Genomic DNA, 20,420 nt, shown 5'->3' with positions numbered 1-20,420 from the left:
TATGAACTTATTTTTGGCATTACCCATAGAAAACACAGGCAGAATGGATTTAAACACAAGCATTACATTCAAGTAAATTCTCAACTCCTTTTTTTCTTTTTGAATCCCCAGACTTCCAGATCTGTAATAGGGAACGCAGCTGCCTCAAGGGCCAGAGACTAGAACGAAAGCTGGCTCAGTGTATCTCCAATATATGCTTAAAGGAGTGGGGAAATTGGTGCGTACACTCTACATGTGTTTAAAATAATAATAATAAAAAAAGACGGGGTGGGGGAGACGATGACCAATCTTTCGTTAAGGTAATGTTCTATTTTAAAATGTCAGCTTTACCCATCTGAAATAATATCTCCTAGAGAAATAGCTGAACTTTCCCGTGAGTGACAGCGTGCTCTATTGAAACAGACAGAGAGCTTGATCTATGACTGAATTTACCTGGGCCGAGTTCATCCATAGGTATCATATCACGACTCCCAGCCTTCTCGTTATCTATAAAATAGAAACATTGGAACAACTTGCATTACATTTGCTATTCTCAAATCCTGGCAGTTTTAAATTAGTCACAGGACCAGAGAGATCCATAAAGTACTGAATGCAGAGACTGTTAAAAAGAACCCCCCCAACTATTCAACTGTTATCCATTCAGAAAGGGAAGTTTGATTTAAGCTCTCTGAGAGCACACGTAATCCTTGTATTTTCCGCTCTGACACTGTAATATACAACTCCCTCTCTCCAACTGATAACAGAAACCACAGTTCTGCTTTGGACTACCTACCGCTATTAACAAGCTTCATTTCGGTCTCTCCAGAATAGAAAAGAAAGAAAATAAGGAAGGGTGCAGCTCCACATGGCACATATAATCCAATCTAGCAGCCTGCTGAGCCAACAGAAAGCTAACCCACAAAGAACACAAAAAGTTTATTGTCAGTTCAGCAAACTGACTCAAGTCATCCCCTGCCTGCATAATCTGCCAGATCCGATCAAAGACAGCAAAGGCAGAAACAAGCAGGGCAGTGCGGGGCTGTGATTTTTTGCACAAATCTGCAGTTAAACCAGGTGAAGTGCAACATGGCAAACCCTGCTGTAGGGGACTAAAGATTTCTGAAAAGGAGTTTCTACATCTAAGTGTTAGAAATTAGAGCCAGATTCAGAGACAAAGCAATCATAATGAAATTAAAGCTGGAGCTACACCAGTGTTGGTATGGCTGCATCACATGGTTGGTATGGCTGTCCCTCATGAAAATGCACAGACCAGTTTAGCTGAAGTTTGGATAAACCCACCTCCAGTGAAAAAAAACCCCTGCACAGTAAAGGAAGAAGCACGGCAAAACCAGGCATGTATATTTGGAAAGGAAAAGACTCCAGCACTGGATATGGGTAAGGCTAGGCCCGCTGCCTGGCCAAAGGTGAGATTTATTAATATATAATGTTGTCAAACAAGGATGTTCTCCCTCTTTTGAAATTCTAACTCACCTCTATCCCAGATTCTCCCAGGAAGATGTAAATGATTACGCTGCATGCAAGCTGAGAAAACATCAGTACTGTACCTTTCACCAGGGAAAGTGTACTATCTGTATCCAGTTAACAGAACTGATCATTTTTGGACTATGCGTTGAAAATTACCATGCAAATAAATATTTTTACCCCCTCATGCCATAACACAGATATGTGAAATCCAGAAAACAAGCAAGCAAAGCACAACAGAAAAAGTGATAAAGAGCAGAACTGACCTTGACTTTTATCCACCAGAGGCAAAGTACTGTCATCATAGCCAGACCTGCCAGCAGTACCTTTGGAACCCTTTGGAGTTGCAGAAACAGACTAGGAGACAAAAATCACAAACACAAAATTTCTACTCAGGGAAACTGAACAAGAAAAATAAACAAACCAACAGTACAGAGAGCAATTAAGGAATGCTGCTAAGCCTCCGTTCTGTTGATAATATGGCACTGGAGTATTTTTTTTAGTTTCATATGGATTTGTTGGTGGAATTTTTTTCCTGTTATCTAAATGGCAGCACTGTTGGTCTGTACAAGGAGTACAACCTTTATAAAAGGAAAGATGAGAAGGCTGCATGTCAAGAACAGGTGGCTGCCCTACGCTGCTAGATGGAATGTTTCAAATGAGAAACAACTAAGAAAAGACATACTAATCCTTCCTCCAGTAAAGCACGGGCATTTGGCTTATACACGGTGGCATACTTGCAAAGCCTAAAGAGCTACATTTCACAGACCACCGAGAGACATACCCAGCAAGTATATATGCATGATGCTGTGACCGAATAGAACGCAATGCATAGTTCTATCACCTAGAAGAACAGAACCAAAGCCCACCATCGATCACACTGTAATATCAGGCTAAGTTAGGACACTTTCCACTCAGGCATTTCCACAACTAAATCTAAGACCCAGCATCTTTACCTGGAAGTGTGTTTTGTTCCACCCATCCTTCTGCAGGGCATTTCGTAGCTCTTTATAGCTCCAGATCATCTGAAGAATGTGAGATGCTGCTTTTGTTTCTCTGGGAGACTGGCTGATTTGCAAGATAAAATTAGACCTTGAGTATCAAGCAACATAAGATTATTCATACGTTGACCTCTTTACACCAAACAATATCTAGGAGATAGCTAGTATTCCATACAGCTATTCTTTGAACCTATAAGCAGGCTACAGGATATATGTGAAATCATTCAGTGACCTCTTCATACCTATAGGTAAATCCAGAGGTTGTAAACTGTGCAGACTTCTGGGTTTTTACATGTATTACTGGGCAAGCACTGAGACCAGGGTGACTCTTTTGTCTTGTAGCTGCCACTAACAAAAAACCAGATAGAATCCATCCTGCCTGGATTTATTTAGAGAAAAACAACAACAAAAACCCAAGTCCTAATCCACTTTTCAAACCTTCAACCCATTTTAATCTGTTCCTCACAATTCAATGAAGCTGCTTACAAATACCTGAGAATACCTTACAAAGCAATTTGGGTCAGCAAAAAATATGCTCCTTTTAAACAGAAAATAAAATTTTATCCATTCCTTACTAAGTCAATACACAAGCACCCTTTATAAAAGAATACAGGGCTGGATTCTTAGTTGACTTTCAGATTTTGTAACAATGCAACCCAACAAAGCCTTCAGTTGCTCTCCCAAAAGTCTGCTGAAAGCACACTTTTTTTGGCTGAACTATACAAGCCAAAGTTTTGTCTAAAGTGGTCAAAGCACAGTTTTCAACGGAACTGCAGAGTGAAAATTTGTCACTTCAAATTACCACCACCAGTCCTTTGGCCAGAACGATTACTGCACATCATTAACCATTTTACTTAAAAGAAACAGATTTCAACAATGGCATTCCAGGAACAGAACACTGCCACAGGAAGAAGGCCTCCCACGCTAAAAGTAAAGATCACTGTTTTACTGCAAATGTCTGCTAAATGCATACATGGTGCTAAGATGTATCTGACAGACAGCATGTCTTAACATGACTGAAGCCACTACAATTACAATTAACAATAAATCTATTAAAGGTGCTGACTGGTTTTAGCACATATATATTTATTGCTCTGAAATTAAGGGTTCTGGAATGTTAGGATGCTTGAATACTTCCACAAAGCAAAAGGTGCTGTTCCTAGTGATATTTTCATGTTTGCAGTGAGTTCTTATGCATTTGCTTTCAACTGTCACTTACCTTGACTTGCTGATAGCTACCAGCTTCTGAATGCCCTGTGTCTGGATCAGAGACCTTGCATTTTCTGAGCTGTCAGTAATGATTTCATGGATGGTGTTCAACACTGCAACCACTGTATCCTCTTCCAGGTTCTTTGCAGATCTCTGCTGCCTGCTGGGCAAATTTCTTACCAGCTCACCCATGGCATAACTACCTAGATAAGGGGAACATACACCATTAGTCAGCCCTAATAATAATTTCAGATCCCCATCCTGAATGGTAAGACTCAAGGGTGTCTGCCATGTCAAAAAAATTCATAATGCACGTGTTTTGAACCTCAAGACTGTAACTTAACAGTTATTTATCATTCTTTATTTCACAGTGATGGAGAGCTGATACCCAAGACAAAGTCCTTCATCATAAATGCTAAAGGTACTGAGGGGGGAGGAAAAAAAAGCAATCTTTTTTGAGAATTTTACAGCCAGCATCTATCATCCTTTGCAATGCCTGAGGCAAAAAGCATCCAGTAGCTGCTGCTAATACCACATATTCATGCTAATACACGCACATGGCTTACTCAACCTAGCCTTGTAATAGGCCTTCTGGGGCAAGGTGTGCAGCCATGCATTTATTAACCTTCCCCCAGCAAAGGTAAGAGTATTTTCTCCTGGGTGCAGTTAGCTTTCTCAGAGTATGGTGCTGCAGAAAAAGCAAGGAGCCCAGAGTTTATCACTCCCAGGTGCCCATCTGTACCATTTGCCTAGCTACACCTCTGAAATATTAAAAAGAACCTGATGTATTAAGGCAGAATCCCACCTTGCTATTTGTTAGTACCAACGCTGATGATGGCCCTAAACGCATGACCAGTATTTCCTGGCTTGACAAGGTTATATAGTTTAAAAAAATACAGCATTAAATACAGAGGCATCCAGAGGAAAACTCAACTCAGCTGAATCTTTCAAGATTCCTGCTTATGGGCAGGTGAATGCTTATTTACCTCCTGGCTTGGAAGCTATTGAAGACTGCTGAAGAACTAACCTGAAGAAAGAGTTGTTTGGTGTTCAGCTTCTACAAGTACCTACCACACAGAAGGATGAGAAGGGAAGGAGGGAGTGAAAAAAAAGGGACAATTTGAGAGCCCACTGCGTTTTTGCGCTTCCCCAGGTTAGCTCCACATGCCAAGGGCAAGACTCCCACCCTAATCTAAATAGCACACCTAAGGAGCAACGTCTCTGTAACCGCCATGTGCAACTAGTAGCACAAGTGCCATGTCAGCCAGAGCTAAGGGACAGACAAGAAATCTCTTAACCCACCCAGTCCTCTGTGCACATACATACACTCTCCTCTCCTGCAAAAATTTACATCTGTTTTTACTCCCGAGTTAGATATTTTCCTCAAACAGCAGCTTGTTTGAACGGGCTGGAAATACATTCTGAGATAGCCCTCCACTTGGCGGCTAGAGTCATCTTACATAGCGCAGTCGGAAACTGCATACAAAATGGATCCTCAGCACAAGTGACAGAACATGTGAGGTTTCTCAAGGGTATCCAAGATCCCAGCCTGGTTAGGAAAGTTCAGAAGATACCTATAAGATCTTTATTGCGACGATCCATGGAGAGGTTTCTCAGGGCAATTGACACAGCCCTCACAACCTTGTCAGAGTCGGACTGGAGCAGCTCCACAAGCACTGGTAAGCCTCTCTCCTTCCGCACTGTTGCACGGATGTACGTGGACCACTGATCAGAACACACAAGGGAAAAGAAACACCACAAAGTACTGTGAGTTCATATACCTGCCCTTTCCTTGCCCCTGGCATTTCTTTCAGTGCTGTAATTCATTATTTTTCCCTGCAAAGACTACTTAGGTTGTGTGTGCTGATGCATCTATAACTTAACCCATCATTCAGGTTCATCAAGCACCAAGGAAGAAAGGATGTAGAAGTTCGTCCTACAGCTTAGCAAGCTGCTGGGGAAAGAAGACAGAAATAGAAGAAAGGAGCATCATCCGCCAGCATCTGTTCTGTACACACCTCAGTGTGAAAATGCATCCCTCTGGATTAGGAAAAAAGAGGTCATTTGGAGGGAACAGTAAAGCATCCAAAGCATCTGTTATCTTTCCCCACCTCCAATTTCATACTTTTACTCTGTTTCATGATTGATTTTAAAATAAACTGTATTCAAGACAGCTGTGAAACACCACCCTGCTGACCCTCAGGCTGCTGATCAGTCCCTTTGCCACGTGGTTCTAGAAGTGATCAGGCATACCTTTGAGAGAAATGCCTGATTAGTGCTGCGGATGCTTCAGAGAGGATATCAGCAGACACTTTGGAGTGCGGTTTCCTGAGCAATCTGACAATCCAATGAATTAAGTATTCAGGACACTTAATCATCTAACAGCAGGCTTTTCTGAATGGGCCAAGCAATGGTTAAGTGGTTTAAGTAGTACAACGTGCTCATAGTTAAATTGTCATGAGCGCAGTGACACTTCTACTACATAAACATCAGTCCAGAAGATGCAAAAGATCTTAAGTGGGCAAATAAAATGGAAATAATTTTTTTAGAGTTCCCAACTCCTTTCTTCTTGAAGGAGATGTAAATGCACAAAGTAACAGCGCACTTACAATGGGACATAGCTGGGTTCTTTACTTACACAAAGGAAATGAGACTGAAGAGAAGATTGCACTCACCGTCCAGTTGCCAGCACTGAGATTCTGCAAAGCCCCTGCTGCAGCTTCCAGAGTGTTGAAGTTCTGACTTTCAGTGAGGATGGAGAGGTACAGTCGGACCACATCTGGCTGGTACAGCAATTCGAAGCCTGCAGGTGGGGGAAGAGGAGAACAGAACAGAGAGAGGCAGAGAAGGCAATGGATTAATAAACACATAACATGGCTGTTCTCTTACGCGATTTAGTGAAGACAAGAGAATGCTAAACCACAGAAAGAAGGACTTCTGCCAGGACATTCTGTCCACAGTTGTTGAAAATGGTGCACATGGGAACTCATGCACAGGACATTCACCTGCGCTGAAGGTCCCTTTGCTTGTCTTCAGGTTGACAATTCTTTCTGAAATCTGTGCTATGCTATATACTGCCTAGCAGGCGGAGCATATGCATGAAACAACAAGGTAACAAGAGACAATTTTTGTCTGCAATGATTCTTACTTTACATCTCTAGACTGGGTTGCAAATTCACCTTGCACTCCTGTTTTCATATGAGTCTATCTCCATACGTTTAGACACACAAACAACGGGGCCAAAGAGAGCACACCAAAGACACAACCATGTTCAGCCACCCCCTTCTCACACCTAGGTGACAAAAAAAAGATGCAAGTTGTCTAAGTGACTAGAATCCGCAGTTGGTAGGGGCAGGGAGAAACACTGTCTCCAGTTTAAATATTAGGAAAAGAAATACACCAGCATCATACTACACTGGGAGACTGCAACTGACACATATGTTAACTAAATATCCCTTTGAGTCACTGTAACAGCTTTAAGCAGGACAGGAATGAGAACTATTCCCAGCTCTGCCATGAATTTCCTTTTGTGATGCTGAGTAACTGACAGTAATATCCATGTCCTGACTTCTACATCCATAGGATTAGGGTCTATCTATCTACCCACATCAGAAAGGGGGTCTTAGGCAAGAACTCCATCATTCCAAATTGTTGTGTATTTTGAAGCAATTTTTTTTTATCTTTCTTCAGTAAGTGTGACATGACACACTGCATCAACGAGGGAAGAGTGTGTAAGCATCCAGTTAAAGGACTTGCCAAACAAACAGGATCTCAGAGATCATGGTGCTGTTCAGATTGTGTGAACAAAAACCCCTAAGTCCCCAACAGTGTTTTTGGTGAGTGCAGGAAGGCACAAGCAACCTACGGTCAACACAGACTCATCTGCAGTCACTGCAGATAGAAGATATTTCAAGATTGGTGGCTTTTGGGTAGCATATGAATGAGCTTGAATAAAGAGGAAGTCTGAAGCTTGATTTGAGCAGGAAAACTTTTTTAAAAAATTATTCGTACAAGTTAAAAGACTGTTTTTCACATAAGATGCTGCCCCAGAAGCACAGCATAATTCAAAGCAGGTTTTCCACTAGCAAGACTGGAAACCACAAACACAAATAATTTCCTCTTTTCAAAATCACCCATCTCTCATACCCGTATTTTTCAGCACATCTCACAGATTATCATATTTCAGACATCTCGGATCAAACCTAGAAGCAAGAAAACTGAAAAATGCTATCCTATCCAGTGGATAACCTGTAACTGTTTTTATTTTTAAAATTCTCTGTTGTTAAAGGCTTTCTGAAAAAAAAGCTTTACGTTTAGAACCTTTTCCTCCATATTTTTCATACTAGTTACTGCTGTGGGGCTGAGTCAAGACCTCAAAACTCAACACTTTAAACCTTGTATAACGCTACCCATAAACACAGGCCTTGTCAATCCCCTGGATATACAGAGCTTATCCCATTGGAAGAGAAAACACTTAATCAGCCAAGGGTTTCTTTGCTCCAAAAACCCGATCCATGCATGAGGATCCATGAGCTCCCACGTGCTGGCTCATACTTTCCCTGCTCAGCTTCTCACACACATCCCAGCACGCTTGCATTCTTCTCAAATGACTGGATAGTTACCCTGCTCCATGTCTGCGACTGGTTTTAATGCTACCACTTGCTTGCTACATGACACCCTACAGATATGTGCAAGCTGCAACAGATGGCAATCCCCAAAGGCATTCTGCCAATCCATACCGCTTTCCTCTTCTCCAGTGTCCTCTTCTTGCACTGGGATCATTGCCCTCTATATTGAATGCTGAGAAAGACTGTAGTTACTTAATACATGAAGCATGCACAGTTGTATAGCTTTTCTTCATTCCCTGAACAAGTTTGTGATTCTCTGACTCCAATATGACCTTCATTTCACCTTTTCCCTCTGCCACTTCACAAGGTGAATTGGCAATCTAAGAACTCCTCAAGAAAAAGTACTGCTGCCTGATAGGCATGCAGTGTTCCTTTCCTGAACACTAATACTTAAAAAATCTCTTAGGATAGATTACTGGAATTTTGACACCACGTTATCTTTTACGGAAGCTTTGCTGAAATGTAAATCAGATCAGCAAAGAGATGAAGGCAGATTCATTAACAGGTAATACTCATACAGAACATTTACTGCTCCTGTATTTGAGCTCAGACCTGCCTGTGGTTGAATAGCACAAAATTGTTCAGCCAGTCTTCTCTGTTGGCTTTGTTTTAAAGTGCCTAGTTATAATTTCAGCGTACTTGGAAACAGCCCCACACGTTCACCCTCTCTTGTTATTTAAGTGCAGTCTGCAACGTGCTCTTTCTGTCAGCCTGAACATTCCTTTTTGGCTGGACGCTACTCCTTCTCCGCAGCACCTCACTGGGAATGAATACCAAGATGCAACAACCCTCTCACCTCTGCTTACCTCCCACGGACAGAGCTGCATTCCAGTCCCGTACCTCCCACCCGCTTTCTGTCATTACTTCTTTTCATGCATGAAAGCCTCTCCTTTTTCCTACTTACTAATGTAAGAGCATCTCAAAAATGCCTTCACCTTCTCTTTTCAATAGTGCACAGCATTTCCTCTTCCAATTACCATTAGATTCCTGCTTTGGGACGTAACTCCTTACCCAGTCCGGTGGATGAGTCCCACATCACTCCACACATTCCCACTTTCCAACTACATTTATGCCTCTGGCTCATTAGCATCTCTTTTAGACAGTTAGAAGCACTACGCACCGTACATGAAATTCGGTCCTCTGTCATGTCTCGCCTGCTCACCTCAACTGCTGCATGCTTCTAGCACTGCAGCACTTCTGTGTCAGCCTGGTTACGTCAGGGAAAGGGAGGCAGGAGTTGCTAAAACAAAGCATTATGAATGCCCCTCATGGATGGCTGCTCATTAGCAGAGATGAGAACCTAACAGCGAAAAAGTTACTGCTACACCGGAGGGTTTTTCCCTCATTGACAGCAAGCTGACACTTTTCATAAGCGTTATAGTCCCTTAAAAAGAAACAAACAAGTTATATATTTTCTCCATCTGCCTCCTGTCCTAATGAATCCAGATCTGCTATTTATAGGATGCAATTTGTCTGAATTATTATAAATTTCCTTCCAGTGTTGCGTGGAGGCCTCACACATTTTTCCATGAAGCGCTTCAAGCACGTTCCTGGGAAGCACAGCTGGTCTCACCTCCATTAAGCACCTGCTTCTCTTCAAAACTGATTTCCTTAATTTCAAGATCATCTTAATTATTTTTTCAGGTAATGCTACTTTTGTGCAATATACGGCTAATTGCTTATATCCGATTTTTAGATGGAAATTAGAAAAGAGGGTCATTAGCGATAGGTAATGGATCAAACAAGAAAGACATCCACTGTTTTTCTTTTTCTTTAAAAAGCCATTTTAATTATAGCCCAGATTCAGCACTGCCCTTAAAGACATAATTTCTCCTATAATAAATGAGACTTTTCCATTAGTTATGGATTTGCGCTGAGTTGCATTCTACACCATTTCCTCTTGGAAAAGCATGGGGATAAGTCACTTATTGCTTTCTTCCAATGCAGAAAGCAAAGTAAAGAAGTTCACTATATTAGCTTTTGCCTTTTAGAGAAACAGAAAACGCCTCTAACACTGATGTCATTGTGAGCACCAGACATTTTACAGCACCTAAGCATTCCCCCACCTAATGGCATGAATATAAAGAAAGATCTTCCACATGAGACTCATCTTCACCAACATGCTGTAGTCTTACCTTTCTGGGGAAAAAAAAAAAAAAAAAAAAAGGAAGATGAGCTTCTCTGCAGCAGAGTTGCTCAAAATTGGCAAATGGATTAGTACTGTGTGAAGTTCACACTACCAGGAGGTGCCAAGTGGATTATCGCTTATTTGCCCACAGAACAGTGACAGTAGAGACAGCAATTTCCATCCTGAATGGGAAACACCTGAGGAATTAACTGGGGCTGATTAGTCATCTCAATCCATACAAACCTCAGTCCCTGTGCTGGCAGTGATGCAGCCGTTCCTAGATTATCTCCTCCACAAACCTATTTGTTTTCATCTTGGCAATGCTGATCCCGTGCCTATACTTAGCTACATTCTGGCAATAACATAAAATACTGCACCGGGTGCCTATCTCTGATACACCAGCTTAATCCCATATTCAGACAACTCTCTTTGGAGCAAGGCTGCCAAATCTATTCCCCTTCACCACCCGTCCATTTAGGATTTATTCTCCCCCTACAGGCATGGGAAATTGTGCACACGTGGATACCGGTCAGATGAGTTCTCCTCCTGCTGCAGCAGAAATGTGCTGCTTCATTTTCTATCTACACAGAAACTCTGGGTTGCTGTTTAAAAAGAGAGGCGAATTTCACACGAAGTTGGCTGGCAATGCTGTAGGAAAAATGAAAAAACACCTAACCCTAAGGAAAAACAAGATCACTAAAATTAATTCTTGACAGCTACTCATTCCTGCAGTGTCCACAGACATGTTTCCATTAGTGTGTTGATTTGGACTGCTTTTGAAGCAATTTTCCCACTTACTGCACTTTGATTCCCAACACAAGAGAAGGTGCAGCACCACCTGGACTCCTTTTGGGATGACACTAAACCAAGAGATGCACTCCAGGACCACACCGAGGGAGTACTGACCAGAAATGGAAGGTGAAGGGCTGATCTGCTCGCCCTGAGCTACATCCGCTGTGCTGGCCGAGCACAAGATGTGACAGCTACCAGCAGGTGGAGCGAGAGGAGCCCGAACTGCAACTTCTCCACAAGGTCAGACACTAACTGACTTTGTAGAACAAAAGGCAGCTCCCTAAGCATGTAGGAAGCTATGAGCAAAAAGAAAAAAATGAAGAAAAAAATGAAGAAAAAAAAAGAAAAAAAGAAAAGAATCATGCCAGTAAAAGAAGTGAACAATTTTAATTCTGGAATAAAGAAAAGCTCCACAGATCTTGGACTCCTGCCCTCTGCCGACAATAAGCTGGTAACTTCATTACAGCCTGTGTAGCTCATTGTTTGCAAGTCAAACAGTTGTAAACCAGAGTTCAGTTATTTGGCACAGAAATGTTCTCAGAACATATAAGCAGCAAATCAGTCCAGTAGTTCAATCCTCCCTTTCCAGGAACAGCTCACCCCACAGTATGGTATTATAGCAGGCTACATGAAAAACCCCATAGAAAGTTGAGGGGAGGCAGCTGGTTACTTTTATAAAAACAGTAATCAGATCCTTAAAAAAACCAACCCATCAGCTTGATTCCATCTGTATGCTGTGCTTCAGCACCCGGTGCACAAAGCAGCTTGAATGCCAACATAAACTTGCAAGATTCTTCTAATTGAAAGGCTTAGCAGTAGTGAAAACGCAGCCAGCTCCAACAGAGCCAAATGCTTGGAATAATCGATGGAGAATGCAGCTTGATGCAGATACACGTAGAATACTGAGTGTCATACAACAAAGGGATAGCAAATTTCTGCAACGAATGAAGAAGAAAGAGGTGGGAAGTTCTGAACAGTCTCTATAGCTTTCACTTCAAGGTACAGTACAAGTCAGGACAGGTATTACGCTTACTGCAGAGATTCAATCATGAATGCAGCATCCACCACTGAGCAGGAGCTCTGAAGACAGAACGGCCTTTGAATAGTATTGAAAAGAACAACCAGAATAATACGGGACACATGAGACTCAAATCAGGCTTGAGGGAATGTTTCAGAGAAGTTTTTCTATTTAAAAAATGAACACCAAAGTGTGTGACCTTTCCAACTAATCTACTAAGTCACACACAAGTTCTAAAATCATGTAAACACTTCCCAGCTTACCACATACTCCCGCAGTGAAAGAAGCAATGGCACTGGCATGCCAGTTAAAAAGGGAAGCAAGCAATCCCCCACCCCAAAGGATGTAACAGGAATGTTACCAGCACTGCCAAGCCAGGAGGTGTGCAAAAAAAGAACACAAGGAGCTACGCTGACTGCAGGGAAGACAGAAAGTCAGCAAGGAAAGGAAATGGGAGGGCAAGGCAGTGCAGGAGAAATAAGAATGCCTGGGAAAGCAAACTGTCTGTTGCATTTTCTATTCTTTACATTTCCCAAGCTCCACAAGCTGTCATCAAAGTAACTTCTCTTGAAGACAGAATATGCAATTCAACAAAGAGATGGCTCAATTAAACACAACCCATTTTGACCTTGTGTGAGTTCCAGCACTTCTGTTTTCCTGTGAGCAGACGTTTTAAAGCTAATACGGTCTTGCCTTTCCAAAGGGCCTGCAAGCAGTGTTTCTCCCAACAGTGTTTGACACGCTGCCCAATAACAAAGGCTTTTTTCAAGCATATGCAGCTAAGTCTCTTGGCAACTGGAGATACTCCATTAACAGCCTTCTCTCCTCTGTTCACTAATCAGTAGCGAAGGCTCTGGAGGACCAATACTTAATAAGGATCTGAGAGTTGCTGCAGATAACTAGAGCACTACCCAAGCTACTAGTTCAAAAGGGGAATGTACTGTCCCCATGGGCCTGTAACTGATGGGCAAGAAATACCAGGCTGCCAGGATGATGCAGAGAAGGGAGAGTTACTAAAGCTCCCCCAAAAGGCATGTGTCCACCCTGCCCCTGAAAAAGGGAAAGGAAGCCTGTATGTGAACTGCAGCACATTTAAACATTTGTGGGTCACCTTTTCCAGTGTTTTTTGTCTGTTTTTGCGAAACACCACTGTTACAAACAACAACGCACACTGGACTTGAAGTTAACATTAAACACTTTAGCTGAATGATTAAAACGGACAGTTCATGTAAATCACTTCCTTTAACTCCAGTCCCAGAAGACCCGCATCTGACCTTGGTAACTTTCAGTACGTGAAACGTTAACACTTGCTCTCTTGCCAGCTTCTCTAATCCAGAGTTATTTTCATTTACTTCACAGTGATAACCAAAGGTATTTTCTTCTAAAGGGAACAGGACAATCACATTATTCCCAAATAAGTCTGTTTTGAAATGCAATTTGTACCTAAAAATCAAACACTACATAACCTTCTCCCCCTCCCTCATACACACAGAACACACGTGGAGTCTCTGCTTTGTAAGCTATGTATCAAACAGGACCTGTCTGGAAGTACAGGTTCCCCTTTGCCCCTAACCAGCTTACCACGGTGTTTGCAAGCTCCCAGAATGCACTCCAGGTCCTGCATCAGCACTGCAAAATCTTAAAATAGGACTTGGTTCAAAATCCTGGCTCACATACGCAAGTGAATAGGAAACTAATTCACAACCAAGGTCTGCCAGCTCTGCAGGGTTTCACAGCACGACATTGCTAGCTGTGCAAGGGTACTGTACTCCTGGCAGCTCAGGCACACCTGAGACCTAAGCTGGGGATGAACACTCACTTGTCTGAAGAAATTCTATGTCTGCAGCAATCGTAGGGGTTGTCCCTCACTCCTGCCCCAACCACTACAGTATTTTAAGACAAAAGAAAGATTAGGCTTATCAGGCTGGCGATCTCACTGACAGTGGATCAATATGTCAGAAGAGCAGCAATGCAAACGTTCCTAGATGGGGGCAAAGCCAGGGAAGCTTCCTCCTGAAGCTTTCAGGTTGGACTCATGCCTCCAACAGCTGATACTAAAAGGACACTGGACACAGTGATGATGTGCATTGCACTGGGGACTTCTTAAACAGACAGCAATTTGGCCCATGCACAGAAGATCAATACCAAGCATGTAATCAATCATGTTATGTTTCCCTGGGATGGAAAACCTGAATTTCCAGATGCTGTATGCTACATAACAGGAATATTAGAACAACAGTGGACAAGGTTAAATGTGCATGCTTATTCTTTCAGATCTCAGTGCTGCTGCTGCTACTATTGACCATGGGTACTCCTGACACATCTGTTCCTGTCTCTGTGAGAGTCCAGATTTACACGACTGACTTGTTTTCTTCCTCTTCTCTGAAAGGACCCAGATGGTAGTGCTTGGTGACCGCTCGCATGCCCCGAGGGGTGTCTCCTTGTGAGTGGCACCAAACAGCTCTGTATTGTCACCCCTCCTTTTCAGCCACAGATAGCTATTGCAAGGGCTGCAGAATCCATGCTAGAAATAAGAACACTGTCCAGCCTGCCTGGCTTTTCTGGCTTCTGGCGTTTGGGCCAGTTACACCAGCAGAAAATGCGGAAGCTCAGGGAGGTGTCAACTTACTGTACTCAGAGCTGCAAGCACAAACCAGGAACACATGGGGATGCCACAATAATCCCCAAAGCCACAGCCCAGCCAAAGATCATTCCCTGTTTGCAACTCTGGAAAGACACAGTAATGAGGTGACACTACTGAAAGCCTCACCTGACACACAGAGGTGTGAAAACGGACCTCTCTTCTTAAATGGGGAAAGCTTTTAAATGGAGGAATCTCTAGGCTGGAATTTGCTTACTCTCTGCCTTGGTAGGGCTTGAATTCACTGCTTTTTGGAGCATATTGCAAGCCTTTTCCATTTAGCTAAGCTTTCCCAAAGGAACAAAAGAAATAGAGACACGGCTGGCAAAGCTAATGAGGAATGGGAACTTGAGGAAAATTACTACTTTTCACATTATACAAACAAAAGTGTTTTTACAACTGTAAATTCATGCACACATGCCAGAACATGTGTGTTTTCAGGGACTTTTCCTTAAACTGAAGAGAAACCAAATCTGGGTAAAAAGATTTCCCTTATAAAACCCACACACAGCTCTGTAAAGCATGCTACCGCTTTTCTGATCATTGCTGCCATGTAATGCAGCTGAACAGACCTGAGATCTCAGACTCTTTTCACTGCCATTACTAGTGCAGCTGCCTAATGGTTAGGTTTGAACTTATTGTATAAAATGTGTTTATTAGAGAGATACTGAGTGATTCCCTGAAGTAAAGCCCATTAAAGAAAAAAATCACACCGCAGTTATGTCCAGTAATAAAATACAATGTGTTGCTGTTACTATCTTTCCAATAAGATATATCCATAATCTCTCAGGAGACCCCACCTGGAGTACTGTGTTCAGCTGTGGGGCCCCCAGCGTAAGAAGGACATGGACCTGTTGGAGTGAGTCCACAGGAGGGCCACAAAGATAATCAGAGAGCTGGAGCACCTCTCCTATGGAGACTGGTTGAGAGTACTGGGGCTGTTCAGCCTGGAGAAGAGAAAGCTCTGGGGAGACCTCGTAGCATCTTCCAGTATGTAAAGGGGCCTACAAGAAAGCTACAGAAGGACTCTTTACAACCATGTGTACTGAAAGGAAAAAGGGAATGGTTTTAAGCTGAAAGAGAGTAGATTTACATTAGATATTAGGAGAAAATTCTTCACTGTGAGGGCGGTGAGGCACTGGTACAGGCTGGCCAAAGCAGCTGTGGGTGCCCCAATCCTAGCAGTGTTCTGGACGGGGCTCTGAGCAGCCTGGGCTGGTGGAAGGTGTCCCTGTCCAGGGCAGGGGTGTGGAACTAGGTGGTCTTTACGTTCCCTTCCAACACAAACCGTTCTGTGATTCTACGGTACGTCCAACAGCCTTATAACACAAAAATATCTCAGAAATGGAGTCATCACTGAAAATCAACAGCACTGTTAAAAGAACTCCTTCCTTTGACTTATGGCTGCCTGGACCTACCATTTTCTTTCTTCTGGTCTTTTGTGTGTGTTTAACTAAGGATCATGTGTTCCAAATGGATCTTTTTTGGCCTCAAGCCCCTGTAAAATTCAGCTTTGCAGTTCCAGATGCCAATCAGTATCTTTGACTCCAGGAAGCTAACGAGCTTTTAGCTTCCTCCCAGCTCAGTAGCAGAAACCTGTCTGCAGAGAAAAGCTTACTGCAAAAGGAATCCTGCATTAGTCCTTGGCTCCAGATGCCACCTAAGTAAATTTATTTTATTAGAAAGATTCTGCCATTATTCAGAACTGTTTAGATGTTGAACAGCTTTATAAACTTACTGTCAGAAAACCCCAGCAAGTAGGGAAGCACAGAAAAGGCAAAGAAACACTACAGAAGACAGCGGCACAGCAAAATAAAAAAACCCCATACATGGTAGTACTTATTTAGTTGAAATATCCACACCCTCAGGCATCAAGTACTAAGTTACGCAAGAAAGGTGGAAAAAGCACAGAAAACTCTTTCTTACCTCTGCAGACCTCCTACACATCTTCTTCCCTGTCTCCAAGAAACAGCACCAAATCCACTGGATGATGAGGCTGAGTATGGTCCCATTAAGTGCCCTCCCCTACTATACGACTTATATTGGACATAGTAGGCCAATAAATCCAAGCTCGTAAGGGGCTGTGGAGAGGAAGAGAGGCCAGGGCTATACAGTGCAAAGCTGTAAGATCCAGCATCAGGTGGGAACCAGCTGTCAGACTGGAGAGCTCTGCGCTCACCCACCCAGAGGTGGTACTGGAGAGCTGGCGCTAAGCAAAGGCAGCAGCCAGCGGGTCCGGCAGCCTGGCTGGTGCCAGCAGGGGTGACTGCACCAAGCGGCCAGTGCTTTGCCTGGATGCAGTGGTCACGCTCCTCCAGAACAATGCCATTTCTCTCCACCACGCTTGTGGTGAGTCAGGGTGTGGGGGGCAACCACAGCACCTTGTGCGATCAGCCCCTCTATGCCTTTGCTGGCACTGAATCTTAACTTGCAAGGCAAAACCAAACCCTCTGTCACTCAGGAATTTACAGAAACAGCATTGCTTTGTCAGCTATGGGACTATGGGGGTTTCCACTGTCTGCACATCAAAACACTGTCCTGCTGCTGAGGGACTTTCTGCTCTGGTTTGAAAGCCCACACACATTCCTGACAAGCCTTTGGATGTATCAGCAATGGGTGCTGCTTAGAGCTACGACAGACAATATTTCCACTTGGGCTGGCACCTGTCAGGCTCTCCCCTTCGCAGCCTGTCTGAGTTTTATCTTCAGTGCCAAGGGAAAAACAACTTCAAGAAAAAAAATAAAATACCTTTCAGAGCTCACACACACTGAACTACAACTGGAACCCCATTTCCCAATTTGAAAATCTCTTTCTCAGTTACTCATGCTTCACCAAGTCTACTTCCACTTCTCATGATGATTTTTATATAAAGTCTCATAAATGGTCACAAGCCATTACACAGGTATTATTCATATCAATTGAGTTGCCTGTTAGAGGCCCGTCTGCTTAAGGCAGAGAAAGGCATCAGAACTCCATAGCTCGAATTCCTCGAGTAAGAAGGAAGAATAAATCTGTATTCTCCAGGGAGTCTACCCTTATAGAAATGTCAAACACTTCAAAATACTTCCCAGTAGGAAGGAAATATTTGGATATAAACGACTAACCTTTTGGGGGGAAAGGTTATCAGAATCAAAGCTGAGAATAAGCTAGCAGGTCCAGTCTTAGCACAGAGAAATGGAAGGTCAGTGATTCCTAATTGCCAGGACTGATACTGGAAGCTTGTTTGGTCCATTACAAGCAGACTCCTGCAATCTTGCCTTTATAAGCATTTTATAAGCAAGTGCCATATGGAAAGACTCCCTCATATTATATATCAAATATAATTTATTATTATACCCAACCCAAACACTTCCTCTAATCCTGTTTGTGTCCTGAAATTGCTAATTAGTTCTTGCTACAGTTTCCAAAGTCAAAAGTGCATTTCAATTCCTCTCTCCATTTCATGAAAGCTGCCACACGCACCCAAAGGCAGCCCAGTGCCTCTAATCTGTCTCAATTACAGCCACCATGCTGCTGTCAGACAACTTAAGTATCTCCCAAGCATCCGGGCAAAAGAATGTGATGTTTTCAATGTCAAATAAATGTCAGGCCAGAGTGGAAGCAGCATGAACATAAGTTTTTCTTCAAATTCTCTAACAAAAATGGACCTTGCAGCCCAGGTTTCCAAGGTACAATATTTGGGTACTTATTTCTCGGGGATTTCAACATAAGCTAGAAACCTTAATGCCTTCAAGAACAGAGATTTTCCACCCATCCTCAAAGCACCGTAACCAGGCAGGGACTACAGATGGTGAGAAGCAAGACAAGATGCTGCTGCTGCTCCTCCCTTGTTTGAATGGTACACTGGGATGTACCATATTGAAGGCATGGAGTGAAGGGGTACTCTCCTCCTGTCTGCCAACCATTCTCTGCAGCTTTTTAGAACAACAGGAAAGTTTGTATTAAATGTAAACATGTCTGCTGTTTGATGCACTGACTGAGTGTCTGATAACCACAGGCAGAATAGAAACAAAAGCAGCTCTGCTCATAGAATTACAGGTTTCCTGGAAATACAAATCTTGCTATTAAACTTAAATGTGGACCAAAATGTGAAATATGACATCATCTGGACAGAAGTAGCTTTCTGAAGCCTTAGCTGACAAAACACACACACATTCTACAACCATAAATAAATCTATTTCCAAGTTTAAAAAAAAATAAAGAAAAAGAAGAAAGATCAGGACCTCAGCAGGTAGCAAGGAATGAGACAGCTAAAACTAACAGAGGAAACACAAGAGACATTTTTCAAGAGGCAACTGGGGAACATTACGCAGCATCCAACTACAGCCTGGTCCCATCTTTACCACCCTACAGGAACGGCCCCCATTCACAAACCACCAGAAAGCCATAGGAGAAATTTTACAACACAGCCACAGCAGATACTACCTCAAAGCAACTCTGACAGCTTCTTTGAAACCACCTCATTGCTGTTCAAACAGTGAAAAGATCCCTAACCCAACAGCCGCTTTGTTTAGGACAGTTTTCAATTTCAATGCAGCTTTCTTATGGTAATATTATGCAATTAAAAATTGAACTTAAAACTGCCCATGTAAAAGATTCTAAGCAGAAGCTGACATTTACTGTGGAGGTTTTTCATGCCTATAGAAAACTCTGAAAAGGTCAGCATAAGTGAAAACAAGGTGAGATACTTCCTCAAGAGTATCATTATTTCCATCATGTTACAACCTACACCCATTTCTAATCACTCACATATGCAAGGCAGTGTTACGAATGCCCTGATGGCTTCTCATGGGCCGTCTGAGTCCTTTGCTGGATCTAGCAATAGGCCTCCAGACTGCAGCCAGAGGAGTGGCACCAAATTTTAAGTGTTAGAGTGAAGATGAGATCCAGCCAAACAGAAAACTGCCAGTGCAGTTTCGCTTCGATGGATTTAATCTCAGCGTTGCTTTCAGCGAGCAGGTATGCAGGATTTGGAAAGGACCTGCTTGTTAGGATTTAACTACTAAGCAAAACCTTCCAGAACTGCTCAAATCAAAGTCATGCAAGCCTTTACAAAGCCTGAAGTTTCAGACACCAGCACTAACCTGAAGGATTCTCCTGAAAGCAGTGCTCATGTAATTGAATAAATGGGATTAGGTCTCGTGCTCCTAACACCCCTACTTTCACATCCTTTAAGAAATCTCTAACACACTGCAATGCAACTAACACCTCAGTTGTCCTTGACATTTCTCATCTCTCCTCTTGCACACCTGCAAGTTTCCTTTTGCGCTCTGCAGTGATCACTAGAACGTTTTATGGCTCAATGAGCAAAGTATCCCTAAAAGGGGAGCGGGAAACTTGTATTTGCAAGGAATGCAGACTTCCAATTTCCAAAGTGTTTAAAGGTCATTGGGGACACTCCAGCTAAGGCAGATCCTTTCTCTAGATCTTATTCCTGTCCCCTCACATTCTGAATGAGTCTTTAGAGATGCTTTTCTTGGTCATGATTTTTAAGCTCTCAGCAGGACAAGATCCAGTTATATGCTCAGTCATGATTACAGAT

At 42.8% G+C, this 20,420-nt stretch overlaps 1 protein-coding gene across 14 annotated transcripts in view; it reads right to left on the bottom strand.

Annotated features, from left to right (window-relative positions):
- ARVCF (ARVCF delta catenin family member) overlaps positions 1–20,420 on the bottom strand; it is a 290,084-nt gene that overhangs the window by 13,788 nt on the left and 255,876 nt on the right. For all 14 annotated transcript variants that reach the window (XM_055703658.1, XM_055703748.1, XM_055703669.1 and 11 more), the window contains 6 exons: positions 6,347–6,474; positions 5,246–5,396; positions 3,682–3,874; positions 2,418–2,529; positions 1,728–1,818; positions 433–486 (listed from right to left, as the gene is read on the bottom strand). In XM_055703658.1, coding sequence (XP_055559633.1) covers positions 433–486; positions 1,728–1,818; positions 2,418–2,529; positions 3,682–3,874; positions 5,246–5,396; positions 6,347–6,474 — 729 coding nt within the window. The remainder of the gene's footprint in view (positions 1–432; positions 487–1,727; positions 1,819–2,417; positions 2,530–3,681; positions 3,875–5,245; positions 5,397–6,346; positions 6,475–20,420) is intronic.

This window comes from Falco cherrug, chromosome 1, assembly GCF_023634085.1.
Source record: "Falco cherrug isolate bFalChe1 chromosome 1, bFalChe1.pri, whole genome shotgun sequence".
Lineage (NCBI taxonomy): Eukaryota > Metazoa > Chordata > Aves > Falconiformes > Falconidae > Falco > Falco cherrug.
This window is presented reverse-complemented; position numbering and strand designations above follow the sequence as displayed.